The sequence below is a fragment of the Artemia franciscana genome, chromosome 10, assembly GCF_032884065.1.
Source record: "Artemia franciscana chromosome 10, ASM3288406v1, whole genome shotgun sequence".
NCBI classification, from domain to species: domain Eukaryota; kingdom Metazoa; phylum Arthropoda; class Branchiopoda; order Anostraca; family Artemiidae; genus Artemia; species Artemia franciscana.
The window spans coordinates 34,563,592-34,579,431 of record NC_088872.1 but is presented as its reverse complement, the minus strand read 5'-3'; the positions used below and the strand labels follow the sequence as shown (position 1 = coordinate 34,579,431).

General features: G+C 35.8%; 1 protein-coding gene across 2 annotated transcripts in view; it reads right to left on the bottom strand.

Annotated features, from left to right (window-relative positions):
* Positions 1-15,840, bottom strand: part of LOC136032112 (DNA polymerase delta catalytic subunit-like) — a 77,583-nt gene that overhangs the window by 56,347 nt on the left and 5,396 nt on the right. For both annotated transcript variants that reach the window (XM_065712276.1, XM_065712275.1), the window contains exons 2-5: positions 13,033-13,178; positions 6,798-6,906; positions 4,521-4,632; positions 579-751 (exon numbers count right to left, since the gene is read on the bottom strand). In XM_065712276.1, the coding sequence (XP_065568348.1) occupies positions 579-751; positions 4,521-4,632; positions 6,798-6,906; positions 13,033-13,145 (507 nt within the window). In that variant the 5' untranslated portion in view covers positions 13,146-13,178. The remainder of the gene's footprint in view (positions 1-578; positions 752-4,520; positions 4,633-6,797; positions 6,907-13,032; positions 13,179-15,840) is intronic.

The following is a 15,840-nucleotide window of genomic DNA, read 5'->3' as shown; positions in this document are numbered from 1 at the left end:
TGTTTTCAATCTTAAAGGATGTTCTGGCTTCAACGATTAATCTAATATGTTGTCATAACTGGGATTGAAAGCCAATGTCCCTAAAGTGAGAGCGCTAAGCAGAAAGTCATAAATGGGTAGGAAACTTACAAATAAACAAGAAAAACTTCCATAATTCTTCTGTCCACAGCTATTTTTAAGATCAGAACTGTAGTGTCATTTTTGTTTGATCAGACCTGGGCTAAAAGCAGCAAGAGAAAAGTGATTAAAAGTGACTCGACTCCCGTTCAACTTCGGATAGCTTTGGATAATTCGAGCCATAACATAATTTAGAAAACATATTTTTGAACTCTATAGAAATCTTTGTCTTATCGAAAGCCTTGAAATTCCGCAAACATTTTTGAAGTCTGTCATATCTTAGCCATCTAAAAGTAAGTATATCAATACAAGAAATTAGGGGAGAAGAGTTTATCTCATGCGACCTTATTTACATGAAGATGTAAATGGGTGTCTATCAGATCTTGACTTTCAAGTACAAAAAAAAATCATGAAACTATTTCGGTCGATAAGAATAAAAGAGAAATTAAAAAAGAAGTTACCTTAAAACTTGCACAGTCTGAGGGACCAAAACTTGAAGGTGCTTCAATATAAAAATACGGAGAAAATCCGTGAACGTGGCAGCAAACCGAGTGTCCTTCTATAGTAACCCCAAACATTCTCATGACAGGAGCCGGACCACTTTGAGGCCCAGGCATTCCAGGAAGAACACCAGCTAAAAAAGTGAATATATAATTCAACATATTAGAATAAATTTCCTAAGTATATAATTGAATTTAATTTAGTATGATGAGCAGTAAGGATACATTAAAAAGATTTGTTCAATCAAATGTGTACGAGGACAGCCGAAGCTTTTTAAGTAGTAGCTACCAGCCTATTTATTAGGTGGTTACGGGGTCGAATCCCACCTACGACTATTGAATATAGCTATACTGATTAGTTGATTAAATATACTACTACTGTAAACAGATCATTGCAGCGCTAGCTGATCTAAGCCCAATTCCTATAAATATTTTCTTAAAACCTCTCAGTATCACATCTAATGGCATTCTATTATTCATTTTGCCAGCTCTGGAAAAACGAAAAGCAGAACGTTTCCAAATTTGGTTGTCAAAGTCGTCCTCAAACAGAACGGTTTTGAACAATCTATCATCTACCATGGGTAATGTAGATGGGTATGGGTAATTGGTCCCATGGGTATGGGACCAAATTAAATCCAGAGTTGGGTCTGAACGAGGGCGGGAGCCAAAGAGTTGCAATCTTCAGCAAAGCTGTGCTGAACTTAATGACCAACCATGAATTTCCCGGAGGCAATGGCTGTAAATAATCAATATATCTTTCACATCGAAAAATAACAAACAAAAATCTCTCTCTATGGGTCATTCCCAATTTTGTATATTTTGCAATCTTTTTTATTACTTCAAAATCTTTAGATCACCATTATTGAAGCCAAACACTCCCTTGTCCCCACATTACCAAAAAATAATTCGTTCCTTCAATCCTGTATTTCGGGACTAAGAGCCATGAAGTGAAGCAGATCCTCGCTATTTTCTCCACACATAGGGCATGAGTAAGGACCGTCCAATATCATAATTTTTGAAGCATGTTGGAGCAAGGCCAAGGTCCCAAGTAGGGATTTCATGATGTTTTTGCGGCGCCTTCTGCTAAAACTGTATATCATTCTCGACAAGCAAGTATCTTGCCTTGTAGTTAGAGCAAGGATCTTACACACAATAGCTTTCTAACCTTCCATTTCTGATGGCGTGAGATTCCAACTAGTCCTTAAATATGTAATAAACTCTACAATTATTTTAGGATTGAGTTCGAATAGATTGATCTTTCTTTCAATACACCAACCTACAAGTACTCGCCAATTTCCAATGCATAGTTCAAAGGTAGATCGTTGCTATGGTCGGGCAGCCACATGGGCTACCGCCTTGAAAATCCTCTGTTTTCCAGTCTACGCTTGACATATTCCAGTTGTATAGCTGTAGATTCTTCAGTACTAGTGGCAGAGTCAATCCTCTTCGAGCATATATGATCAATCTCCTTAGGGAATAGGCACGTCTGTGTCTGCTGCACGTTGAAAAGGTTCATGTGACATGCTTGATGAAGTCATCTTGGGGCAGTTAAAGTTACCTGGCAGTTCAAAATCTTCAAAATTAACCTGAAAATTCGGGATTCGGTTAGATGGAGAATTGCAAATATGTGTTCGTTCAACCAATCAGGGATTAGGGCATCCATGCCGATCCCCAGAGAATGTGAAAACGGCAAAAATATGAGTTGACCTTCTGCTTCAATACAGTCGTAAAAAGACTGAGTTCCAGTGACCCGTACCACATCCATAGGGCTTTGGAAACACTTAGGTTGAAATTCCATTCTGTTGGTAGACCTTTCCCTTCTCGTGAGAGGGCAGAAGCTACCAGATTGAGTGACCCCGTGATATGTCTTGCTCTTAGGTCAACATTCAGATCTATCATAATCTCGAAGAGATCAGAGCTTCTTTCTCAAGGGAAAAAGAATGTGTTTTATCCTCCTTGTTTACGCAACCGACTACTGTCAAACTGTCCGTTGCTACCGTGACTACTTCATTTATTATTTCGTCTTTAAATGCTTAGACTCTTTTTGGCTATATTTTTCCTCACGAGGCAATTGATATGAAGAAATTAATCTTACTGAGACCAAGCCCTCAAAATGTCTCGATTTGGGTCTTCTGGTTATCTACTCTAACTTAAGGTTTATCTGTGAGCAAATGCTGCTATGAAGATGATCAGCTGTTTTAAAGAGAGGACCTGACATATATATTCTGTTCCACCACAACTCCAAACCGGAGCATTACTGATATTTCCTTAGGTGCAGTCAGGTAAAAGGAGCTAGTCTCAAGCATGCACCAAAGAGTCCAATCAGCTTCATTAATTACAGAATCAATCACAGAGTCTATCAGCTTACAGAACTACGAGGCTTTTTTAAAATTGTGTGTTTTATGCGGATCAAGTTAAGCATCTTATCTATAGGGTAGGTGTAACTTTTTTAAGAATCACAATGCTTCTCACACAGCTCTGTGCTACCAAATTTCGTTAGATGTGCTATAGCAAATGATAGGAAATAGTTTTAAACGTATTTCGTAATTCAAAAGCGAAGGGGCAGTTATTTAGTTGGCAGTAAGAGAAGCAGCAAGCAGCAAAAAAGAATTACAAGTAATGATTGTATGGTAAATAGATTTTTGAAATAGGATGTGTATGAAGTTAAAGCGATGATATTGAAATCATGAAATATGTTTTTTGACAAAGGACAGTAGCTAATTAATTTAGGCTTGTATTTAGGTCAGTGCTTACTGAATTAACACGAAAATTAATTGCTTAAGACTGTTTTTACACTAAAATATGTGGCAGACAGAGCTTTAAGAGAAAAAGTAATGTGTTAGAAAAAGGAGAGAACAGGTTAACTAAACTCCTACACTTGGTTAGTAATCGAGAAGCATCTGAATTAGAAGACTCCTTTAATGCAAAGCTTTATAAATTACAGATATGCATAAAATCAACTAATATAAAAGGTTTAGCGATGTCTATATCCTTGTACGGGTACACCGGATAAGTAGGTCAAAGTAATAGCTGATAAAATGGGAATAAATATTACAAAGGTTAAGGTGGAAAAATACGCTAGTAGCCGGTTTGCAGTAGAGTCAGGAGCTTAACAGGATTGCATTTTACCACGATTAATTTGGTTTTCGGCCAAAGCACCACAGCAAGGGGGACGAGAAACATGGGATTAGTCAGGAAGACAAAAGTCTTCTAAAGTTCTAAACTACTTGGGTGATTTGAGTGTCCTCAAATAGTGTAAGCAAAATGAATTAATTTCTGAAAGTTTTGAGAGTACTGGAAGAATAGGATTTAATATTAATGCTTTCAAGACGAAGTGATTTATATAGAGGCGGTGGTAAATACTAAGAAAATTAACCGAACACACATCTAGGTCTATTATTATTTAGGACAGTGGATGACGTAATGATGAAAAAAAGTAGGAAAAAAAGGGACAAGGAGTTTTTATCGCAGTTTAACAAAAAATTTGAAGTCTAGGAAGATAACTCATCTTAGGATACTAGAAGCCACACTGTTACAGTTGTATAATACTGTTACGAACATATGTGCTTTGCAAAGTTTTCTGAAGGAGTTTCCTGAGATTAGTTGGAGGCACCTTTTTTAAACAAGTATATTCCCACCAATAAAGTTTAAGGGATTTATTATTAGATCTCAGTCTAGGATTATATTAAAAAAATAAGTTAAATTAATTAAGACAGGTTTTACGAATGAAGGAGGATTGGTTACAAAAAAATTTACTTTTCAGCATTGCAGCTACAGATAAAAAAGAGTGATTTATCTTCATAGTCGTTGTCGTAAAAAAAAAGCCAGAAACAAAAGGAAATGGAAACTTGCAAACATCAGGTTAGAACAGGCATATGTACAAAAAATAAATTAATAAAATACCAATATAATGGTCCAGCTCAAGTTGCTGGAATGTTACAGAATCCTTGCTAACATCTAATTCAGGAACTTTTGGTCTACACCACTTTGCACTGGTGGACGAAGTTTCAGGCCCCTGTAAAAAAGCAAGTGCACTTAGAGTTATTTTGACTCAGATGTCAAGCTAGCAGCAGCAGAAAACTTATGTAGTACAAAATAATCGCACAAAAATAAAACGGTTAAAAAATATACACGTCCAATTGGCAGGGATGTCACAGGTTCAAGGCCTCAAAATTAGGGACTTTGTGGACTTTTTAGGCGGAGAGGGGACCTTTAAAACCTCCCTGATACTAAAAAAGGGATCAATAGGGACCTGGTGCAGCTGTTGTTTACCATGTAAATGACACAATCAACATTATAATCGATGTTCACACCAATATCTTCAAAATCTTAAACCGGGATCAGCAACGATTGCCTGAAACATCATCGTCTTCTGGACAGACATTGGTAAGATCAAGACGATCTGACTGCTTAGCTCTCTATGTGGATATTCCATGTTTCTTTTTTTTTCTTCTTTGTTTTCAAATATGAAAGTACAAAAATTGGAAAAATACATTGGTAACCCGTTCAGTTAATGACCAGAAAATAATCACAAGACCACGATATTTAAAAATCAATTGTTCGTTTTCTGTTTTGGGGTTGCTTCCTATAGATTCCTTTAGAAGTGAAATTATCAGCAATTTTTTTTTATTCTGAAAGAAATTTTTCGAGACTCCAAATTGCCGTTGAGTTAAAAATCAATAACAGTTACCCCTCCTGGATTTCTTTTAGTTAAGTACATTTTAAAATAGTTTTTTTTTAATTTTCGGTTACTATGGATGAAGGATTGTTCTTTACTAGGCTGCAGCTACCGCTGCAACAATGATACAAAGATTAGGTATGTAGGAGTTAAACATCAATGGCTATTTTAGTGAATTTATCAGTCCATTAAGAGAAAGCTGAGAAAAAAATCACAAACCTCTGGTAATATGGTACATATCTAAAACAACTAAAACAAAGAAGCACAGCAGCTTAAGTGAATCCACAGGTCAAAGCTACAGAGGTGCAGGGAGTCAAAGCTTTTGGTCCATCATTTTCAATAATGCTTGGACGCCGTAACCTTGAAATTATCCTGCAGTCTTTAGGACACTAAAGGTCACTATCACACTAAAACGACCTCTTGGCTGAAGTATTACTACTGCTACTACTACTAATAACTCACTGCAGCACCAAGCCGCCTGAGGCCAACATAGCTACGCACGCTCCTCCTCCAAACTAATCTATTTGAATCCTCCCTCTTTACACGTTCCCAGGAAGTTCCCATTTCCTTTAAATCTTTATTTATGACATCCTCCCAACCCAGACAAGGACGACCTGCTTTCCGTGTAGCCCCAGACGGTTGGCCAAAAAGGACAATCTTCAGTAATATGTCATCCTTCATCCGTAGAACGTGGCCTAGCCATCTCAATCTTTCTTTCATTATAGCCCTAGAAAGCGGGAGGAAAGTATTTGTTTCATTAGTTTGGTTCCAGGATTAATTGCTTATAGTTTGAATCATCTTGTATATCATTGACGAGCTTGGAAAAAAGGACTTGTTGAATCTTTCCACAAAACGTATATTCTTCTGGAACCCTTTCTCTCCCAAATATGCACTAAATGCTCCACAACTAATTTAAGTTTATGAATCAAATGAATGTTATTTTCTTCATGATTTTTTGTATTCAGGTCCAGTGAATGAGTATCTAGACGAAGAGAACCCGCTGCCGTTAGACGAACGTTTCAAATTAAATTGGGGCGAGGACAGCATTAAGGTCAAAACCTCAAAGATCGTTTATAAAGTATTCTAACGGTGGAAGACGCAGTATATTACCAAAGCAATTCTGGCGACGCGATATTGCAAACACTTGAGGTGACAGAACTGTATGATTTTTTAAATGCATCAATTAGGCTAAGAATAAACTGTTTAAAAATTTCAATTAATAATAAGAAATTAACTAGCCTTATCGTAAAGAGCCGGGGAGGGTGGGGGCAGCCATCCCCGCCCCATGTTTCAATTCATTTTAATATTGCTCTTAACTTTTTTTTTCTATTCATTTTTCACAGAATATACAGAGTTAACCTAAATACAAGGAGGGCTACAACCCCTCAAACCCCACTAGCGCAGTCAGAAACGTCAATAAATTTTATAAAGTAAGCAAATTTGTTGACAAAAATCATTGAGAATGCAAGTGAATCAAAATATAAACTGATAGTAATGCTTACCTGTCCAATAAGTTCTGTTCCTATGTCAGAGGGCATCTCTGCCTCCATCCCATCAAGCATAGCAAGCTCATCTTCAAATGACATAGGGAAGTCATCTTCGTTATCGAAACTAGAATAAATATATTTTATTGTAACAGGAAAAGAAGACAAGATGCATGGCGTATGTTTTCCATCAAAATTAGTTAATAGAGGAGAAGTAAGTCTATTAGCAGAGCCTACCAGCCCATAAAAGAGTTCATAGACCACTAAACCTGTAAAGAAATTCAAAATCATGGTCAAAGTTGACGACTGGCTACAAAACAAAGTTGATAATACAAACAAATTTCTAAATGATAATGGTATTTATTAAAAGTTCAACAAAGCAATTAAACTAACCAAGAGGAAATAATTCATCCAACATTTGTCAAGTGTCCTTGAAAATTTCAAAAAATTTCTGACGTTATTGCCTTCCTCACTAAAACACCTGATAACCTAAAAGTCTTTGAACTATACTAATATAATACCAAGCTTAACACTTTTTTCACGAGCTGTAAAGCGAGCCAAACTTTACTTTCAATTCATTGCTTATTTCCATTATCCCCGACTAGCGGAAAGGTGACAGATCATTGTCCATGAGAATTATGAGAAGTAAACGCATCCCACTTATGGAAAGTGTTCCTTGTTGGTGCTTCTGGTGCTAAGTTCAAATTATTATGCACTTGAATTATATAAAACTTCCAATTTGGACTCTTTTTTCTTTATGTTATTACCAATTTCTTCATTAAATGAATGGCATTTTTGAGAACCTTGCAATGTAATGAACGATACAACTTATTAACACTGGTTCATGCACAAAAATTGATTACGACAATAGAAGCATGGTCAATTTTAAAATGATTTGCTTTCCATTTGTCATTTGTGATTAGCCACTATAACTTTTACTAGACTGTCTTATAAAACAGCTTTGCTTTCCATTGGTTTTTCGCGACTGGCCTTTTTTCTCACAGCTTGTCACGAGAAATGGTAATTATGGTAGTTCAACTATGAGACTATTCAGTTTGTGACAACTTGAGGTTCAGAACATACACATAGCAATCGATCAACTAAAAGAATTGTCACTTCTCTTTTTATGCAAGGAGACTGGTTGAAAGATCAGTGAGAAAGTGAAATCCATTATGAATATGCTGTTATGAAAGGAGCTGTTTAGTTCAGCTTAAATCGAGTTATCCAAAATATTAGTGGGCAATTTTTTTTTTAGGGAGAGGGGTATACTGCGTTTGGTGCAAAGCAAAATAGAAGAAAAGTTTGTTTGTTCAATGATAATTTCGTTTTTACATTTACTATAAAAACAAGAGCTAAGAGCTCATATGGCACTTGTGACGAGGCAAGAAGAGCTAAGAGCCAAGAGGTCATATGGTATGAGCTCTAACAAAATTCTAAGAATCAATAGATTGATTTAAAAGGAAAATCAGAGGCTTAATGCCGGTCAGGATTTAAAATAAGAGCTCTGAGTCACGATGTCCTTCTAAATATCAAAATTCATTAATATCCGACAACCCACTCATAAGTTATAAATACCTCATTTTTTCTAATTTTTCCTCTCCCTTTAGCCCCCCAGATAGTCGAATCTGGGAAAACGACTTTATCAAGTCAATTTGTGCAGCTCCCTGACACGCCTACCAATTTTCATTGTCCTGGCACGTCCAGAAGCACCAAACTCACCAAATCACTGAACCCCTCCCCCCAACTCCCCCAAAGAGAGCGAATCCAGTACGGTTACGTCAATCACGTATCAAGGACATTTGCTTAATCTATCCACCAAGCTTCATCCCGATTCCTCCACTCCAAGTGTTTTCCAAGATTTCCCCCTTCAACTCCCCCCCCCAAAGTCGAAAGATCTGGTCGGGATTTGAAATAAGAGCTCTGAGACATGAATTCCTTCTAAATATCAAATTTCATTAAGATCCGATCACCTATTCGTAAGATAAAAATACCCCAATTTTCACGTTTTCCAAGAATCCCGGTTTCCCCCTCATACTTCCCCCAATGTCACAGGATCTGGTTGGAATTTAAAATTAGAGCTTTAAAGCACAAGATCCTTCTAAGTATCAAATTTCATTAAGATCTGGTCACCCTTTCGTACGTTACAAATACCTCAATTTTCAAAATTACAACCCCCCCCCCCCAACTCCACCAAAGAGAGCAGATCTGGTCCGGTTATGTCAGTCACGTATCTTAGACAGGTTTTATTCTTCCCATCCAGTTACATCCTGATCTCTCCGCTTTAAGTATTTTCTAATATTTCCGGCCCCCCACCAACTGCCCCCCCAATGACACTGGATCCGGTTGAGATTCAAAATAATAGATCTGAGTAACGAGGTCCTTCTAAATATGAAGTTTCATGAAGATCCGATTACTCCTTCGTAAGTTCAAAATACGTCATTTTTTCTAATTTTTCCGAATTAACCCCCCCCCCCCAATAGAGCAGATCTGTTCCAATTATGTAAATCACGTATCTAAGACTTCTAATTATTTTTCCCACCAAGTTTCATCCCGATCCCTCCAATCTAAGCGTTTTCCATGATTTTAGGGCCCCCCCACCCCAAACTCCCCCCAATGTCACCGGATCCTGTCGGGATTTAAAATAAGAGCTTTGAGACACGATATCCTTCTAAACATCAAATTTCATTGAGATCCAATCACCCGTTCATAAGTTAAAAGTACCTCATTTTTTCTAATTTTTCAGAATTAACCCCCCCCCCAACATCCCCAACCCCCCGCCTCCAACTACCCCAAAGAGAGCGGATCTGTTCCGGTTATGTCAATCATGTATCTAGGACTTGTGCTTATTTTTCCCACCAAGTTTCATCCTGATCCCTCCACTCTAAGTGTTTTCCAAGATTTTAGGTTTCCCCCTCCCAAATCCCCCCAATGTCACCAGATCCGGTCGAAAATTAAAAAACAGCTATGAGACACGATATTCTTCCAAACATCAAATTTCATTAAGATCTGATCAACCGTTCGTAAGTTAAAAATACTTCAATTTTTCTATTTTTTCGAATTAACAGGCCCCCCACTCCCCCCCCCCAGATGGTCAAATCGGGAAAACGACTATTTTTAATTTAATCTAGTCCGGTCCCTGATACGCCTGCCAAATTTCATCGTCCTAGCTTACCTGGAAGTGCCTAAAGTAGCAAAACCAGGACTGACATACCGACAGACTGACAGACCGACAGAATTTGCGATTGCTATATGTCACTTGGTTAATACCAAGTGCCATAAAAATACTATGACAGTGAAAATAGATTTTAATAGAAATTGATAATTAAGTTAATTAAGAAGCAAAGTAAGAATTAGTACAGAAGGGAAAAGACGCCAACAATTTTTGAAAAATTTAAATTTCGAGAAGTTTTTACCTCTGTCTATATATTTGTACATTGTTATTTTACAAGTGTATAAGCAAACCTTTGGCAATGCAAGTTGATTGTAACTCCTTTTTTGTCACCGTCCTAAATAAGAACGGTGACAAAAAAGGATGTTACAAGTAGCAACATCCAACGGATTTTACTACTTATCTGAACTGGTTCCTGTTGATTAGTACCGAAACGGGATGAGTTTTAACTTGATGTACATAAATAAATGATTAAGTCAAACCTACAACAAACATTAGTTATCCAAAGAGAAGAGTTTGGCTACCAAGTTTCAGTACTTTAAAATATTTCAGCATTAATAATATTGTAAAAAATCACTTTTTCCGATTCTATGTTTAAACTTAAGAACATTTTACTTACAACCAATTAAATATTTGATGTTTAAAGACCATTTTAAAATATTAATTGGCACCCTTTGTGGGATGCTTCCTTACTTTGTGTAGAAGAGCTTGTGGGATAAGATATTAATGAAAAACCAAAGAATTGTGGTTGAGAATATACTATATAAGCCTCAGATAATAGTTGAACTTCACTTTTACCTGAGACTTTGGAACAGATCAGATTACTTTGACTACAAGTATTAGTCATTGATGTGTTTTCACCTGAAAATCATTGGTCAAACGGTATCCTTATTGAAATCCTAAAGCAAATCGACACATATATAATCAAGAGATAACCTAGATTTTCCTTGTTCAAGACCCAGCAAAATCTTCACCAAAATGTAACTATCTAAATTTACCTCTCTCTTGATCAGGTATACAAAATCAGCAAGCTACATGCTCTCAATATTGTCAGTCAAGATTGTAGAGTTAATTAGCACCAGTTAGGTACACATCTATTCTGGGCACTAACTTTTGAGAAAAAGATTTCACAGCTAATCTTGGGTCAATGGGATCATCCATAAAAAGACTGTAGCCACACAAATAAAATTATGGGAACTGGTGGCAGCAGAGGGATTCTCCGCAGTTTTATATTCTCAGCAGTTTTATATACTCAGCAGTTATTTGTTTTATCACAATCATCAAAACAGTTCCATAAAAGGACTAATCCAGTTTACAGGGAACAACAAATTTCTTAGAATAAACTAATTGCAAGAAACATATTCATTTTCATCAATTGCTTTTTTACTGTTTTTGTTCTGATTCTATTTCATTGATACCTAAATAGAGCTTTGAAATCATCAATTTTTAATTTTAGGGAGTAATATGTTAAGTTTTCAGAAGAGCACAAACAACACCCATGGATTAGAAGGTTAGTAGACCAGCTATTATCTGTGATAATTTATGTTTGTTATAAGTTCGAATTGTTATTGATTTCAAAGCCTTAATCATTATTTAAATTGGTTGCTCAAAATGAACTATTAGAAGTATAATTATTTTAATTCTCAATGTCATAATGAAAAAGGACAAAGGTTCTTGTAAATGTACATTGTTTCAGTAAGGCAGCACACATGACACTCTAGCCCTAGTCTTTAGAGGGTCTTATGGGGTAAAAGCCCTGTAGTGATAATGTGTTGGTTTAGAAATTGACTTGAGTATACATTTTAATTCCTATTTCAATTACCTATGAATTATTCTTTTGAAGTTTGTTTTTAGTTAGACTTACTATTTTTAAATTTGGCATTAGCAGATACTTTATGAAGATAGTTTTCAATAGAGGAGATTGAACTAAACTTAAAACTTTACACACATCAAATATCTGTAAAAAAAAAAAAAAAAAAAAAAGCAACTAGCAAGCTTACAAGAACCAGTAGCAAAATTTCTTAAGATGGTACACTTACAAAATCCAATATTTATTTCACTATTATGAATACCCTGTCAAGGACTGGGTGGGTACAAAAGGTTAGAGCTATTCTAATGCTGTGAGATGGTTTGGGGTCTCTGTTCTGTCATAACTTTTTTTCTCTATCCCTAATCCCCACAGGGAAAACCTTACTTGTATAGCCTCATAGTGGCATCAGGGTGGACCTTTCATTTGTTTTCCGAACCAAAACTCTGACTGCTAACAGTACTGCAGGGTGACCTTGAGGAGCAGCACCCTCAAGGAAATTATTGTCTTGTAAACGGTACAGTATTTGCACTGGGTTCTGATTCACGGATGATTCTTTGAGGTTTGGTCTGCTTTGGTGGAATTTTTGGAGCAGAAAAACTTCTTCTGAGCTACATTATCTACTATGGGTCACCTCCTTGTAGTAGAATAATATGTGTAGGCATGAATACATAATAATTTGGAGATAATAGCCTTGAAATTGTCAATGCAGGATTTTGACTCTTGATGATAGAAGAGTATCACCAAGCACAGAAATCCTTGTTGTTGTACTAGGGTTGCACTAAGGGTTGCACTTAAATGCTTCATGTAGACTTGAGAAGAGGTGTTAGTCCCCACCCTGCACTGGTTCTGGGACCATTGCTTTTCCTGAAACCACAATAATTTCAATGATTTAAGATATATAAAATTGCAACTTGGCGTGTAACAACGTTGAAAAATAGCTATAATATTGACATTTTATTTTAATATTTTCCTTTAGTTTCCTTTGACAAACTTTTGAAGCAATTTAGTTTTAATTCACTCCTTACAAAGAAACATAAAATATTGCTGTAACTATAATAACTCTCCAAAGTACAAGTCACCTTAGGTCAAAACAACAGTCAATAGCTGAGTCACTTTCTTGACTACATTTATGTCAAACGTCACAACTGCTTGGGACAAGCATGAAATATAATGCATAGAGTCCTAGTAAAAAGAAAAAAAAATCTTGAAACACTAGTTACTTGCCATATTTTTCCAGAGAAAAGCTATAAACTAACAAAGAAAAAGTAAAATACCTCTTTGCTTGGCTGCCAAATGAAGCAATCCCAGATGAAGATTTATTGGCAAAATTTGGCTTCTTTTTCAAAGGTGGCTGTCCAGAAAATGCATTGTTTCTTCTCTTCTCCATTTTATGCTACTGTTCCCTCTAGGGCTTATAAAACTATGAAAGAAATAACTGAATTAAACAATTACAATTGATCTACTGATATTATTTTTACATTCAAAATCAGGAGATTAAAACCCAAAATGAAGACCCAGATGTGAGCTCAAGATTTTACTCAAGGTGTATATTTTAAAGAAAATAAAAAAATTAACGTTACAGATTGAAGTTTTTTTAACGTAGATATGAGTTGTCTGTGTATGAAGGGGGTGGGATGCAGGCCTGATGCCCTCCCCCTCACCTAAACACATGCCTGGATGTAAAAAGAACTTTTAAGAGCAATAGACATGATTTAAAAGACTTAACATGCTTACTTCATAGCTAAATAGATGTTAGTTTTAACAAGCTTCCAAAACAAGCCTACAGTTGCAACCTGAAGCCCAACATTGGGGTAATATTAGATGCCAGCCTATTGCATACATTATAAAGATATAGAAATCCGAACTTTAATAATATCCTAACTTACTGTAATATTCTGAACCCAGATTTCAGGTCCTTGTAGTGCTAAAAACTATGCTATAGTAAGCAGACTTTGAGTATTGACAATAATTCTGATGTAAAGGCGTTTTTATTCACTGGATTGTAACAATGAAATAATCATATTTAGAACTTTTCATCTATCCTCAAATATATTATAAGACCACAATGTCTACATATGACACATGACAAGCAAAAAAAAAATGATTAAATAACTAAGAAAACAAGGGTAATATATGCCAATGGACAGGAAAGAAGCAAAAAGAACAAAGGCATACATTTCTGCATTATGCTCTGCTAAGCTGTCTTCACTGCTAAAAAAAAGGGGAAGAAAAAACTAACCTTCTGAAGTAAAATAGAACAGAGCAGACTTAAGCACTTATCTATCCTTAATGCTTTCAGCTAGTTTTTAATTGAAGTATGGTTTTTAGCCTTTCTTAAAATTGATGAAGGTATTTCTTAATAGAGGTGTAAATTTCTTGGTCATCTGTTCTTGATAAACTATAGTGATCAGTCTTAAGCTTGTTCTTCTCAATAATACATCTGAGTAAACCATCAAAACTGTTATTTATAGCCCTTACAAAAGTCAGGATCATGTCTCCCAGAGGAATCAGAATATAACATATAAATTTATTATGAGCCAAATAAGGCCATAAAACACAGCATTCTACAGTAGGCTACACCCCATAATATCAAAACATAAAAAGTAACCATCTTTCACCTATACAAAAGAACAAGAACACGGAAGAAAACCAGGAAAAAAATTTAATTACTGATTTTCTTTACCCCTTCATCCATAGATTTCCAAACCTAAAAGAACATGTTTATTAAAGTTGTCTGCTGGATCTAGGAAGCCTAGGGGGTTCACCCTAAAAAAATTTTCATAAAGATGAAGCTTTTGGCACCCTCTTAGAATGTGTGCTATATACAAGGAAGTATCCGGGGAGTGAGGGGGGTTCAGGGGTTGCCCCCCCTGGATTTTTTTTAATATATTTTTACCAGACTGGTAAAACTCCATGGAAACAAATTTTGGATGCATTTTTTAAACATTTTTCTTTTATAACTCCTTGCCCCAAACTGAAATCCTGGATATGCTCTTGGCCATGTCTGCTACTCCTAAATTAACTTAGGCAAGAATAATCTGCCTCTGACACCAGTCCTTTTATATTTAATGGTAGATAATTTGCTTTAATACAAAACCAGGTCCCTAACAACTTGGATGGTAAACCTGATTTAGTACAAATACTCATTCCTTTTCAACCTAAATATAGATCATCAACATCTCTGACCTCCTTACTGCATGGTTCAGATCTGGATTTCCATTCTACTCTTAAGCCAACTGACAAGTGAGGCATCCCTCTTTGATGGTACTAACCCTTCAGTTTATAGAGAATAGTCCTGGTTCATTTAATACAGCTTTAATTTGGTACATATATGATCTTTCCCTTTTTTACAGTAGTATCACAAAATAATTACATTTGTGAACCCATCTTCTAGTTGGCTGACAATGATTAGACAGCACTGAATGATTTCATTCAGTACTTCATTCAAGCGGAAGATCTATTTTGCAAGATTTCACTTTTATAACACACATATTTTTGAAGGTCATGGCCAGTACTGTCCCTTACTTTAAGTACTTTTACTGGAAGTACTACTTAAGTAAATTTTTCCATTACTTGTATTTGTACTTAAGTAAAAACTCTAGGGTGTACTTATTACTTGATACTTAAGTAACATTACAAAATACTTATTACTTAAGATACTGACAATGTACTTGTTTTTCAAATACTTTACCTTTGACATGAAAATTTTTTGTGCATGAGCTTTGGAAATGTGCAAAAAAACATTGCCTTTGGATTTAGAGTAAACTCAGATATAGCTCCATGTCCTATTTTTGGATGTGAAATAAGATATTTGCTTATGACGAAAAAAATTATAGTATGATTATCACTTGGTTTAATTTTGTTTAAAAGTTATATAATAAAAAATTGAAATTATTTCACAGTTCACTGGTCGACAGTGAGCTAACATCCTTTGTTTTGTGCTAAATGTTGCATACTGTAGTCCATTTGGGCTTATGTTTCTGACATTTGCGTTTAAGTTTTGTCATCTTGTCAAATTATCCAGATTTCTACCATTTCATCATCTTCAGGACCATATTATTGGTAAGACTACTGAAGCTATG